Here is a 15,019-nt window from a genome sequence, read left to right on the forward strand (position 1 = left end):
GCCTGCGGCATCGCACAAATGCCGGTTAGCGCTAAACAGACCACGAAAATGGAATCTTAATCCCCTGGTGACGCTTTCCGCTCCCCACACAAATGCTGCGGTTGAAACTTCCAGTATGGGGGTAGAGTCGCCTGAATTTTCAAAAGAATAGCCTGTGAGTGAAAAAAATAAGCATAAACCAACCACCGCTGGCGCGCCAAATCCGTAAAACGGCCAGCCACTAAACGAATGCCGATGGCAACAGATTAATCCGGAGACAACCTGTGGTCGGTAGTAGGTTAGTGCGTGTGTTCCATGTTGCGCCGCTAGTGGGCATAATTTTATTGGCACCACCAACGAGAGTGGCTCTTTTAATATTTACCGACATTACGAGAAAAGCACATTTCGAGGGAGCGATTAAAATTCGTGCTGCGATAGGAAGTTGATGTTTCTGTTTTTGCGTTGTCAAAAAATATTAACGTTAACAGCCATGGACCTAAGTAATACGACCGAGGTCATTCTTTGCGAATAACAAAAACCAGCCAAGGATTTTTATCTAGTTCATCAACTATACAGATCGACAATTTTTATTGAATTACATTCAACAAATTAAATCACACTCGAATTGCTCACATATATATATGTTGGGTAAGAGGCCTTGTGGCTCTGTTTAAAGATTTCCAACATGGTAGAATTGTAACATGGATCATTAAATAATATTTCTGTATAAAACCGGCTGAGTTTTTAAATTGAAATTTTGAGCATCCAGTTCTTTGGTATTCACCGCCCGCTCCACAAACGATATTTGCCTGCTCGTTTTGTCTGTTATTAGCCCACAGATTGAATGCGCTCGCCGTGTTTCAACTCGGTTCGGTTTCAGCAACATCAAAAGATCCACTGCCGACAATCGAAGATTTCCTCGTCACGCCATTGTAGAGCCAGCGGAATGACGACGCGTTTATATTTGAAGTAGGTTGCTTGCTGAGAGTGGTAGCGAGAGTACGGGGCCCACGGGTTGGTATAGCGAGTGTGCTTGTAAACGCGAGGCCGTTTTGCCCGCGTCATGATGGAGACGCCGCGGACGTTCAGGAGTTTTTGCCGTGCACGAAGAGAAGACCTTTTGAATGGGCAGGTGTTTTGTGCAGTTCTGATGCATCAAACCAGTTCCACCGGACGTTCACCCACCGACAGCGACTGGGACCCGGGCACGGCTCTGTCGTCAGTACATAGCGCCGCGCCGGTCAAAAGCTACGCTCGCGCGCGCCGGCATGATATTAATTAATGATTTATGAACCCACCATCACAAACACCATCGCGAAGATGAATACTCGCTGTGCTGCTGCCACTTGAAAGTGCAATACCGAGCACACACCCCGCGTTCTGTTCCTTGCCCTTCCCCTCATATCATCGCCGGCTCTGTGTGTTGTGGCCTTCTCTGCAGGTTGTCAACACGCTTGGTTTGTAGTCGTTCGTAGTCTTGATGATTCTGATTGTGCAGTCACTTCAAGGATCATCTATCAAGCTTGGGAAGGAGGCGGCTTTGCTTGTCTTTTGTTATTGTTCGCTTAAGCCTTACGGCGCCGCCGTTTGTCTCACCAAGCGGCACGACGATGGCTCAGGATGTCTCGAATGCTTGGAGCTGGTCTGAATGGGTCCTTGAATGGTGGTATTTTTATTATACCCTTTTTCTATGCATGTTTATTATCGTTCATTGCTTTCTAGGCCCACTCGTAAGGCTCTCACAGTGAGAGTGTGTGTATGAATGAGAGAGTGCATATAAAAGTTATGATCGTAATTTTTGGAATGCATTACAGTTCAGAGTGCATTAATTGCATGAAAGACGCGTGAAATTTAGTATCATATGTATGTTAATACTTTTGGTACAAATGTTATGTTTGAGCAGATCAACAAGCTTCGGGTAATTTTATTTCTGTGTAAACTATGTATGCCATTAGCATATGAATCCCAAACCAGTAATTATACTAGGTTCAGGGGTAAATGTGTGGAAAGTTTATAACAACAGCGCACCTGGTTTATTCACAAAGTATTGCATGATCATTCCATGATCCATCTCCTGCTATTCTGTACCATTTTTTTATCCCGATAGAAGCTCCTTACTACCGACCTAAACAGAAGAATAGAAATATTCCACGTTAATGGATACTCCCGTACCCGTATTGATAAGCAATGATGACATCAATTACCAGAGCATTTGCTTAATAAATCATTGTCAGTAGGCTGCAAAGAGTAAAAGCCCTGCGATAGTTACATCAACATCAAGTGAGAAAACATTGATTGTAATCCTGCGATTTAATTATCTTAATGATTTTTTTTCCCAACTGTAACCTTTCCTTGATGCCAAATGAAGGCAACATTCAGAAGTAGCAAAACAAACCATTTTCTACAACGCCGTAGAATCAAATAATCTCTTTTCCCGCATTTCATATTTTTTGTCACATGCTTTGTTATACAGTGTGTATCTGTATCTTCTTAACGTAGGCTTGATGAATTATAGAATTAATTGTTTTTTTTTTTCAAAGAAATGACTAGAATTGCCTTTTATCAAAATTTCAGATGCATATATTTTTACTAATTTTATACATTGTTCACGTTTCCAATTTGTGACAATTGTGACTGTGAAAGCTTTCCAGCTTGGTGTGTATATGAATAGTCCAAAAGTTATTTTTATCAGCGCAAAAAGATGGTTACAAAACCATGCCCCACATTGCTGAGTATTTATGAGATCCGGTTGACACGGTGTGGACATCATCGTTCATTTACAAACTTTATCGTTGGCGTCCGATTTCACCGTAATGTGACAGTAATTAGCAACACCAGGTACCGACAAAATAAAGGGCGAGAGTTTTCCATCACGAAAGTAAATGCTAAAAAAAAGATACATAAAATGCAACCAAAAGGTGGTGGCTCCTCAGGTGTCCTTTTGGGGCCGAACAGACACCGCAGAGTGTTGCAGAATCAATTTAAACTCAATCTCGCTTCCATTATCATTCATCGTTCTGGTACCATTAACGTCCAACTGGACGTTCGTGCTGTGTATGTGTGTTGAGCGCACTTGTATTGCCGAAAATGCATCTCATATTTCATGTCCAGTTAAAATTAAATACTTTCTTTTTTCGTGTACCATGTTGGAGCACATGAGTTGAGTGCTGTGTGTTAGCGTATGTGCGAGTGTGTGTGTTTTTTTCGTTTAAAAACTTGCCCAGACAGAGGAGATGATGTGCGATTTTCAATTAACCTTGTTATGAGGGATCATTTTTTTAGTCACAAAAAGACACTAATACTTCCCTTTTATGATGAGCATCAATTGTGGATGGCGAACACAGCATGGAGAGATTAATTTTGCTGTTTCTTTTTGTAATAATATGTTATGTATGTGGTAATTTTTTGCAGCAAAGTATATACAACGTTCAACAGAATGCTTAATTTTTCTATTATAATTTTGTAGTGTGCTTTCAATTTAATCCGATCGAATTGACAATAGTCGAAGTTGTAGATATTTGAAGTCAAATTAAAACTATCATTTTTGATAGCACAAATAATATATCTTTTGTAAAGAAATTGTAGTATTTCTACTAAGAAATTGTAGTATTTCTACTAAGAAATTGTAGTATTTCTACTAAGAAATTGTAGTATCTACTACTGGCATCTTTAGAAAAATATTTCCCTTATATGAACTTCTTGTTTTTGTGTTATATATTTGGAGTGATCTCTATTTCCATCCAATATCTTTGTCTCACTTTCTCCAGCTGAGAAGTTGCTAACATTTTATTTTTATAGCCTGCTCACGACCCAGACCACTGCTGCCGCTATTGTTCATTTGGAAATGACATTTTCGTGGCGATAACGATGCACGCCAATGGTTGGGTATAGGGATATTGTGATGATGCCTTACCAACGGCTGGACGATCCATTCCTACGATACAGCGACAACGACTGCTCGGTATCGTCAACTGTTCGTCCTCCTATGGTAGAGAGCTTGCCCCGGTGTGGTGTGTACGATGCGCTCGTAAACCGAAGCGACGATGATGAAACGTTACGGTGAAATTCCATCACGATCGGCCAATAAAGAAAGGCGAAAACAGGCACAGAAATACTGTTCCACTCTTCCCGAGGCGCGGGTTTTGTAAAAAGCGTGTAAAGCCAAGCGTGCGGTGCCGCAAACTATCCTTATTGGGTAACAATTCAACTGGTCGGCGTGAATCTGTAGCGCAACGTGATTTGATCGAATCTGGCCAGTTTGGAATGACACCACAACTGACAACAACACCCTGGTACCATCATCAGCATCATCATCATTACCATCATCATGAGAGGGCAGTCGAGAAGAGAGTCGTGAGGATAGAATCACTTCCGCTTACCGTTGACCGCGCCGGCAGCCTATCGTTTCTGAAATAGTAGTAATGCGGAAGGTGTGTGTGGCGCCTATTGTTTTCACTTATAGCGGTTTTCCTCCTTCTAGCTGATCTTATACCGGTTCCTCGTTAACGTTGGTCTGAAAAAATGTCTTGTCGGTCTATTCTTGGCTTGAACCCATGACGGACATGTCATTGAGTCGGTCGAGTTGATGACTGTATCACGGGACCGTCAAGAAATATGCCTTAATATTGAAAATCTATACAAATAGATGGAGAGTGGCGAAAGGTAAAGACGTTACTTTAAATTAAAAAAAAAGAATTGTGAATTGTGAAGTGAAGAATGAAAAATTTTGTCACACAAGCGTCGTACGTTTTACTGTTTTCATTCCGATTTTCTCCAGAGAGAAACTTCAAAACATATCACAAAAGAAAACAAGTCATGGGAATGTGCCCTCGTCTTGAAACAGACGTAAATATTACGTTGTTTCACTCGTGAGTATACTCTCCCGGGATGTTCACCCCCTAAGTATTTAGGAATGTTCTGAAAATCTTGCTCCAGATTTTCTCAAAAATGTGTGTATTGGAAGTGTCTTGTTTAACTCTTGCTGTCTTACGTACGTGTACTGGCATATTTTACGAAGAATACAAGCAATTCGAAATATACACGTTTGTCTGTCGTCCTAATCTCATAGAAATGTTCACTCAAGATGACTAAGGCACACTTGCCATCTATCAAAACGATGATGGTGATATATGTTATAAGTTCATCGTAGTTTCAAGTGGTAGTTTCACATGCCTTTTAGAAGAGAATGTCTGCTTGCCTTGTTGCAGTTGTATTTATATGAAGCGATCATCCCGTGTTATTATCAATGTTTAATATATGCACTCGAAAGCAAAGATCTGTATGCTATGCTTTACTAGGAAAAATATCAATAAGCCTCCTTACAACCGTTAAAAGCCCGTTTCGTTCTCTGGCACACTGAAATAGCCAACGCACGTTGGACGGCATTAAATCACTGCTACATTCGAACTCGAAAATCACTTGAAATTTAGCCACCATAGTGCATTTGGTTTCGTAATGGTTTTGCTTTCACTTCTTGTTGTCCCACATCATCCTGGCCGCTGCTGCTTGCGGTATGGTGTATGGTGTGTGCGGCGGTGTACTGTGCATCTGGCAGCTGCGATCGTTACGGTGTCTCATTCAACGAGTCGATCTCTATCCTATCCGCGCCTGTCACATCCCGTGACACGAATTGCTGCGCCACGAGCACCGCACCGATGTCTGTTTTTCTCTGGTGCCACTTGAATGGGGGACTGAAAGCAAAACTTAGAGCGATGGAAGAGGACAGCGTTACTGTTAGCGATCGGGCGGCATGGACATCGCATAGAGATGGATACACGCCAAGAGGGCAATTGGAAGCTAAAATATGTTGTTAAACTGTGTTGCATGTACGGTTGGAATGAGAGAAGTCAAAACAAAGTCTATACTTATTTAAGACGTCGAGGAATTTGTTTCAATTTCCCAACAAACAGTTAATGCTGCATTCGAAAGCTCTGTGGTTTAGTTTTTGAGAAGTTTTTTATAAGAATTACTTAATTGTGTTGTTGGTTTCGCTTTGCACTCAACATTTCATTGTGCCTTGGTGTCTACTAAAGCAGACAATCCCACGAAGCACTCGACTGTCACATTCCTCCAGAACTAGCACGTGTGTAAGTGACAGTGTTTTTTTTTTTTTAATATTCTTGTGTTGCGCCGTTTGGCGCATAATATGCAGCACCTCCCTTCGGCATTCGTATATTGTGTTCCTCTAACTATGGTACTTTTTCAAACTGTGTTCACATGTTTTTTGTGTGTGTGTGTTGTTGCGGCATTCTTCAAAGGTAGCGTTCCGTTTTTCCTTTTAGTTTTCCTCTCTACCCGTAGTGATGCACTACGAAGGCAGTAGTGGTGTGGTGGTCCGTTCGTAGGATGGAGACGAACCACAAAAATTCACCCGCAAACGACATTTATCGAACCGTGAATGACACGAACGAATGTTGAAACGACTATGCAGCACCACAAGGCACAGTTGTCTGGTGGTGACACGCTATTAGTTTGTCATAGCATTCCTGCCAGCAGCACCGTGTGGGGTTTGTCGTGAGAAGCCATGAGTGGATTTTTGTATTTTTTTTTTGCTAACATTTTTATAATTTAAGAATAGCGTATGAAACGGCATTTTGCAAACTATTAGCATTAAAAAAGAGCTCTTCTCCTAACTACTTTACTTGCCGTATTAAACTATTTTTTTTGGTAACAAAACGTTCCCGATTGAACGAAATCAGACAGCTTACGCGATTTGTAGCCAGCAAACTAAGTCAACCGGAAATCGTTTCACATACTGTTCACGTACAGGCGGCCACGAAAGATGCTGTCAGCAGACAGACATCGTACAAAGCCGGTGCTAATGTGTGCCGGAAGGGTCAGGCCAAAAAAACCCCACCATTGAATGGATGGACGGTTTTATCGTGTGGCAAAAAATAGATTTTACTCTGTACGTCTGTCTATCAACGACTCTTATCGTCCGGGAGTGCTCTCCATCCGTACGAAAATCAGATTTAATCCTCGGAAATGGAAAAGAGCGTGTTGATGAAGGTGGTGTGTATTTGCTCCAATTTTTGAATGTGTTAGTGTGTATGTGCATGTGTGTGTGTGTATGAAAAACTCATGTGGAAATTGTATACCAAAAGGCGAACTTTGCCCAAAAACTTGTTCCCTGTGGGGCTGGGGTTGGCCAGTGTACGGTTCAGCAGAAACGCTGTGAAAAACGCTTCTAATCCGCATCGTTAAGCACGCCAATCACGTACACTGAATCGTGCACACAACCAAACATACACACACATACACATACAACGGAAGCCAGAGCATCCAGAAGGCAATCCGACTCGAGGCACACGGAATCCTGTTCCGGTAGTTTGGTACAGTAGTTCCCTCCAGCCCTCCCAATGGTTCTCACCTTTGCACGTTGGACCGCGCCACCATATGGAAAGGATTTTATTTTCCTTTCACCACATTTCCCATCCGTTTTCGGCGGGTATGGCCAGTGATTTTGCAGGAAGTGATTTAAATTCCAATTTAATCGTTGTTTTTAATTTTCCTATCAACGAGAGAGTGTGAGCAGGTTCGGATTTTAAAATCAATTTATCTGCCCGATTTGCTATAGTCGTTTGATTTGGCATACGACCGTATGTGCTTGTGGACTGCCACAGTACTTGCGTTTATCGCTTGTGGTATGATAATAGAAACGTAAAATTTGAAATTTCCCACCATCCACTTCCATACTCTCCTCTCTCTTGCACTACTGTGATGCGGTTTAGTGGCTGTCGAATATCGGCGGTTCGAGCATCTGGCTGAATGGTGCTGAGCTGAATGGTGGAATTTAATTGAAATTTTAATTAAACAGTCAATCTAAATATGTACTTCATCTCATGCAAATGAGGCAAAAACTCTGCATTTCAGTGAATGGAAGCAGCACATTTTTGTAGGAATGGAAATGGAGACGCTAGTGGCGGACGATGCATGGTAAGAATGGAAGTCTGCCTGGAAAAAGCGAAAACTCTTGAATATGGTACATTATGAAATCATTAATTGAATCGTGGGAAGGATCAACCATTTATCGATTATGTTTTCAATGAATTTTGATGATACAGTAGTTTTTACGTAAAACCAAGCAAATATATCAGTTGCATAATTAATATTCCAGATTTGTTTAAAAAATGTAAACCTTCGTGTTTTAGATGATGCATACCTTCAAAGAAAACATTTCCATTTGCGCCAATACGCGCTTGCCACAAATCAGTAGAAAAAAGTGCTGCTCGGCATCATTTAACCCATTTCATCCAAAAGCAAAACCAATCTTCAAAGAAAATACTGTAACGGATGTTCCCCACTGGCATTTAACGACAGCTGTCGCTACACAGCGTTTCGGTCGTCGGTTCGCTTGCCTACACGGCCTAGCCTGCACCACCACTACCACACTCCTGTCTGCTCTCCGACCCTCTCGGTATGGGAACATCCTTTGCTAAACAGAGCGCCAAGTGTCGTCTTTCGGTGTGCTTTGAAACAACACGGAACAGTAGTGCGCCCATTAACGCGTTTAACAGACGCGCGTCAACTCTTTTGCCCGCGGACGGAGCAGCGCAACAACACATCACCTTAAGATGATGATCACCATCTTCGTCCCAGTTTTCTGTTGCCGTGGAGCAGTCGAAAACCGTCGAAAAGAGCATTCCACGAGCCTGGGTGTGTGTGTCAGTATATATGGCATCTTTTTGAATCAGATCAAAGGAAAGTGCTTTAAGTGTGAAGACATTCCAATCACACTCCGCACACCCCGCTTCTGGTTCCCTAGGCGAAATGGGAAAGAGTGAACATGAAAGGTGAACAAAAATAGGAAACAAATATCCAATTCCGTTGACTCCAATGTATGCGGTTTCGAAATCTTCCTTTCATGTGAAAAGGTTTTTGTAGTCGAAAGAAGATGCTCGCGATACTGTTTTATGATGAAATGTGTCCCATTAACGAATGCACAACCCCTTGAGCCCTTTGCCATGAGCGTTTGCGTCATCAATCTCCATATTTTACTTTCAGCAGCACGGATCGATCCAAAGTTCGAATGTTTTGTGGAGCAACTGCCACGAACCGACATTTGAGTGTGCTAATGAGTTACTTTTTCTTGTATATTTGTTTTACAGTGCTACAAGAATGCGCCACCGACTCGGAAGAGCTGATCTATCCCGGCCGGGCGCCTTCAGCCTGCAGTGCACCACCCGACCTACTGCTAACTAGTGATCGCGAGCAAATGCTTAAAGTGAAATCATCCGCAAGCACCGGTTCTGGCACTGGCCAGACGAAAACATCCTTCCAGCATAGTCACCACCATCATCATCACGGACATCATCATCAGTCACCGTCTTCGAATGGACATAATCATTCGGGCACGTCCCACCAGCAGCAGCAGCAGCAGCAGCACCACCACCATCACAAATCACAGAAAGATGCCTTCCGGAAGTGCACCAACGGGAAGGCGGGAGGCGGCAATGCAACGGCCGGTGGGGCGTCCGGTGCTGGAGCTACTAACACAATCAACACCACCGCCGCCACTATTCGAAGTGATCCAGATCGGGTGCGATTAGAGGTAGGTCGAACGCTTTGTACCCTTTTTTTTAGTCCATAAATGACCATTAAACAAAGTCTAATCACGATCAGATGAATTGTTCATTGAGTATGTACATGTTAATCATGCATGAGCCGTGAAAGACACTACAAATGTGAACAAAACATAGTCCTTTGTGCTTATTAACCTGCTCAGAATTAGGTGAAGAAGTTTGAGAACTACCTATAATATGTCCAACAATAATTAATGTGTAGCGAAATTCAAGGATTTCTTCAGAGCAACAGAAAAAAATACGCTAGGCACAGCTGAGTGTTGTTAATGTGTTTATTGCATGTTCGAAAGAAGATTAGATTTCTATTATAAATATTGAAATTTCCAAAAGGTTCGAAACGTTGTTGCCTGTCACTGGGGGTCAGCTTAAAATCAACCATCAACAAATACTGAGAGTAACCTGCTGCCTGTGGTACCATAAAATTGCTAACCACTTATCAATGTCCCCGTCACGATAAACACCTTCCACGTAAACATAAGCTGCATAAAAAAAAAGATCGAAATAGTCTAATATTGTGTGGTGACCGTTTGGTTCGCTGCCTTTGGCGAGTCAGCAAGCTATTCATCTGTCGTTTCCCCCGTCGGCAAGCACGGAGACAGGCGGCGGCGGTGGGGCCCGGCCGCGCATTTGACAACGGCGGTACCCTCTGAAGCGTTTGACAATCGGCCGGCTGTGTTATCAGGGACCCTCTGTGTGCTTGTGAAAGTTGCCGACCCGACACTCGCGCTCCGCTAAAGCAGTTAGCTGATAATAACGGAGGGATGATGGGGTATATACGGCTGCGTGAGACGCGCGATGTACTTCTCTGCCGCCGTGTAGCGGTGTGGTGCAGTGTGGAAGACGTTGGCAGCATGGCACGAAACGATCCGGTTTTGGTTGAAATGCTTGAAGTTGCCGATCGAAAAAATGTGAATGAGAGAGAGAAGAAGCGTGTGTGGGAAGGAGGTGGATCATCGATGAAGCACAAGGGATGAAGGGAAGGAAAGCTTGTTAGGAGACGAGCTCGTTTGAAGAGAATGTACAAAGCGAAGCCGCCGCCGATGTGGACGATCCAATATCTCCCGATTTTCTCCCTTTCTATCGGGTATGGTGTAGACGGTAACCGGAGGGAACGAGAGAGAGACCGGCAGCGGGGTGAAGCTAATCGGTCCGAAGTCGCGGTCGTTGAAGTTTTGATTTATTTATTTTCGTATCGCGGCCGAGTAAAAAAAGAAGACCACTTTATACACATATACACACACACACGCGCCATTGAGTGAAGGGTGGCGACCGTCGAAAGGGGAAACCCTTTAGTCATAGATTGTGAATTCCTGCCTAGCGATAATTTGCTTTCCCGTCCAATGCATTCTTATGAGTGTATAGTATGTGTAGCTTCGATTTTTATAATGATTTGGTTTTTGCCAGTACGATTTACTAGCTTATAGTGTAGTTTTACGAAACTCATTGTTAGGAAACTCTGTCTTTGACTAAAGGGAAACAGTTGAAAGATCTCAAGTCTATGTGCGCCAATTCACCCCCCCCCCCCCCCCCCCCCCCTTCCAATCGTGCATCTGCAGCACCCACTCAAATCTCGCTCACATGGACATTGCGAGAAGGCACAACAACGATGGAACAAAAGGTGGTCGAGGTGTGTGGTGGCAGTGGTTTGTTCATTGATAAATACAAACAAACGAGAATTGAACGAGAATCTTGGCATATAGGCCGGGATCAAGCCTGCGGGAGTGCGTACTGCCGCCGTTGCCGCCATTGCCGACAAGAAGGAATGCTTAGCTTTTGCCTAGCGTCGTCGGTGTGCATGTGAATAATCCAATCCGTCAACGAGGGGCTCGATAGGGGCGGCACACTTTGAGGATTTATTATTGTTGTTACTATCATTATTATTTTTTGTTATTGCTGCCTTGATTTGCTTCCCATTCAACCGTGGGCATACTAATCGTGACCAGGGCCAACAGTGTGTATGTGTGTGTGCATGCCATATGTCATAAAAGACCCATCTTTTTTGTGTGCGCAAAGGTTAAGAAACGAAAATAGGGATTAATTTGCAAATGCTACATCTGTGTTTAAGATATTTTCTACCTACTAAAGTAATCAATGAAATAAACATGCTGTGTTGTTTTTATTTGAAGTCATTAAACGGTTGTTAACGTGCATAAGAGGTTTTCGTGATGTGGCCGGACTATTTAAATAAAAAAATAAAGATATTAATAAGAAGTTATGTTTAGTTAACGGGTTTAAAATTGATTACAATCGTTAACATGGCGCCGTCATTACATTTAAATACAACGGTTTGAATGTGCCAAATATAAAGCATATATGCAGTAGACATCTCGAATGTACGAGCCATACCCATAGGTATCACAGAAAAAAGAAACTCGACTACGATGTAAAAGAACCATTCATTTCTTCATGAAAACTAGAAACTTGTGCATGATTTTATCGTCTAGCATCAAGATCATTTATTAGGTCAACGATAAATGTACTCTGATAAATGGCTTTTACAATTGCTTTTTTTGCACTCAATTAGCTGTGTAATGGGTATGTCTGTTCAAAGACTTTTTCCATTCTCCATGTCCAGTCAGAATCAACAAGCTTCTAAGATTCGATGCATTACTGAAGTGAGACTTTACATAGTCGTATTAAGAAATAGTTCCAATCATTTCACTTATTAGCTTTAACAAATACATTTTCGGTAACATAAATAAAGATACCTTTAAACAAGTATTTGCTATAATATTGTTGACAATCTAGTTTATAGCACACGTCGAAATAAACAATTATTAATTATTTGCAGAAATGATTCAACACGTGATGTCAGTGTTTGGTTTTGTGTGCACTGTGGTGGTAGTGGAATTGACTGCATCGATCGATTATTATTTTGTTTATCGTCGATTGTCTGTATATCTTGGCGCTTGGCGATAATTAACAGGACGATAAATTGCTTGTGTGCATGTAGCGTATCAGTAAGACACCCGACCTATATCTCTGTGATTGCTGTGCCTCTAATAACCATCCTTCCTGATGGGCACATACATATACAGTTTTGCTTTGGCGATTCGTTTATCTACATGGTTCGCTGTATTGTACGAGAGCATGTTGAACACAGCCCGTAGATTCTTATCTTATCTAACATCCCCAGACACCTGAAACATGCACGCTGGCGTTGGAAGAGCGTAGAAACAAAGTTACATGCGGTGTCTTTACTAACACTGTGACAGGCAGAGTGTACGGAGATGTCACGGGTATTGAAGAAATAATAAAGCATAATTTTGTTTGCAAACAATCCTGTCTAGCTTTTCTCTCGGGGTAGTAGACCCGGTAGTAGTAGATTGGGCCGGACTGATGGTACAGTCATCAACTCGTACGACTTAAGAACATGCCCGTCATAGGTTCAAGCCCCAAATGGAACGTCTGGCTATCCTGCTATGGGTAATCAATAAATCACTGAAAGCCACTAGTGGTACAGGCAGGCTTTGAGCGAAAACAGTTGTTGTGTCAAAGAAGAAGAAGAAGAAGAGGAAGAAGAAGTAGATAGTATCATAACTTTTAGTGGGGTCTTGAAAATGGTTATGAACTTATCCATCAATGAGGTACACACTGTGTACAGTCTTTCCCCGAGTTACGCGAATAATGCGTTCCGGAAACATTCGCGTATCTCGGATTTTCGCGTAAGTCGAATATCACGTTTTACAGCCAAAATATACTTGATTGATAATTATTTTTGATTGAATTTAGTTCATTGATGTAATTTATTATTTCATTTGACAATTGATTTAGAAAATTGTACTGATTTGACATCTGAACTGTCAAAAATAAAAATTTGCGTAACTCGAATTCGTGTATCTCGAGTGTCGCGTAACTCGGGGAAATTGTAGGGGAAGGACTGTACTAAAATTTAATCTCAAGTTTCGACTTGACTGTATAATGAAATGTTACAATTGGAATGTCTTGGAAAAAGGGCAGGAGAATGTATGTTATTTTAAGCCCATTATTTTCGATCGTTTGGCAATGAAAAAAAGTATAGTCACTAAAACTATTCTCTTCTCATTTCTTTTCTATTAGGAATTCACTTGCGATGTGTCTCTCGAGGATGGTAAAAAGCCACAACCGCTACAGTTTTCCTTCACCTTGTACGATCTGGATGGTCATGGCAAAATAACCAAAGATGTAAGTGAATTGTTTCTCCTTCTTCATTGGCATAGCGGGCTGTTATACAGACTCCCTAGAATTATTAATAACCGGACACGTAACCGGATAGTCAGTCCATAACAACAATTAATTGTTCATCTATTGTTTTTTTCCAGGATATTGCCGGAATAGTGTCGACAATTTACGAATCTATAGGCAAATCGGTAGTAGTTCCTCACTATGGTAGCAAAACCATTAATGTAAGGCTGACCGTGTCTCCGGACGGCAAAACAGCCACCACGAAACCGGCATCGGCTGCAGTAAAGAAGGCCATAATCACGCCCCGTCGTCGGTATCGCTCGCGGAAGCTTATCTCCGATGATGATGGTAGCGACACGTCGGAAAATTGTCCCCGGCTGCTTCGCAATCGAACGGCAGCCACAGCTGTTACTAACAATGGCGAAACGGCAAACAATAATCAGGCTGCCCTGCAGAACCAACAACAACAGCAGCAGCAGCAGCATCACCACCATCATCACCATCATTCGAACGGTAGTTCGGGGAAGTTGAAGGAATCGAATCTGTCGAAGGCAACCGCATTAGCAGGAGATAATCAAGTGAATCGCTCGATAGGGCTGAGCAACAGCTCCGAGGGCTCGTCGGCGGTCGGACAGCTGCTGGTTGAAGCGTATCATAAAAATAATCTAAGTCCTGGTGCAACTAATGCAGGCGCGGGCAAGGGTGTCCTCAACAATGCTCCCAACGCAACCAAGAGCAAGGCAAATGAGAATGTGTACGAAAGCATTAACAATCTCAAGTGCTGTAACCTTCAACAGCAGCAACAGCAACATACGGCATCTAATAATACAAGCCTTCAAACTACCGCTTCCTCGCTTCCTGTAACAGCAACTGGATTGAATCAATCAACCACATCGACGGCAGCACTGATTTGTCACGATTGTGTCGATGGCGGAGCTCCAACGACGACACTGCTGCCACCGTTGTCCACCTTGGAAACGGTCGTCATTCCAGCGCCGTCCGCAGGAGTTGCTGGGCGTGCCAAACGTAAACTAGTTCGCAAGACTCGTGCCTCACGCAAGACGGCAATCGCAGCAAAAATGATGTCCGAAGACTTTGCCAGACGGCCAAGAGCGCGTAGCCTATCGGTGGGGAACGAAAATTGCTACGAGAATGTAATAGGCCGTATGGCGGCCGCACAAGAGGAGTGCTGGAAGAGCTCACTGTGTCGGCGGGAGCTGATCGAGATCATACGCGAAAGTATGGTGAAGAATAGTCTCTGTTTTCAACCAAATCGGTAAGCTCCCCAGTAAAGC

At 42.7% G+C, this 15,019-nt stretch overlaps 1 protein-coding gene across 3 annotated transcripts in view; it reads left to right on the plus strand.

Moving 5' to 3' along the window:
* LOC120956620 (protein naked cuticle homolog) overlaps nt 1–15,019 on the plus strand; it is a 45,403-nt gene that overhangs the window by 26,405 nt on the left and 3,979 nt on the right. For 2 of the 3 annotated variants that reach the window (XM_040378244.2, XM_040378245.2), the window contains exons 3-5: nt 9,087–9,529; nt 13,620–13,724; nt 13,862–15,000. In XM_040378244.2, the coding sequence (XP_040234178.2) occupies nt 9,087–9,529; nt 13,620–13,724; nt 13,862–15,000 (1,687 nt within the window). Of the gene's footprint in view, nt 1–8,299; nt 8,772–9,086; nt 9,530–13,619; nt 13,725–13,861; nt 15,001–15,019 lie in introns of those variants that run through there. The other variant, XM_040378246.2, reaches the window with a different exon arrangement.

This window comes from Anopheles coluzzii, chromosome 3, assembly GCF_943734685.1.
Source record: "Anopheles coluzzii chromosome 3, AcolN3, whole genome shotgun sequence".
Lineage (NCBI taxonomy): Eukaryota > Metazoa > Arthropoda > Insecta > Diptera > Culicidae > Anopheles > Anopheles coluzzii.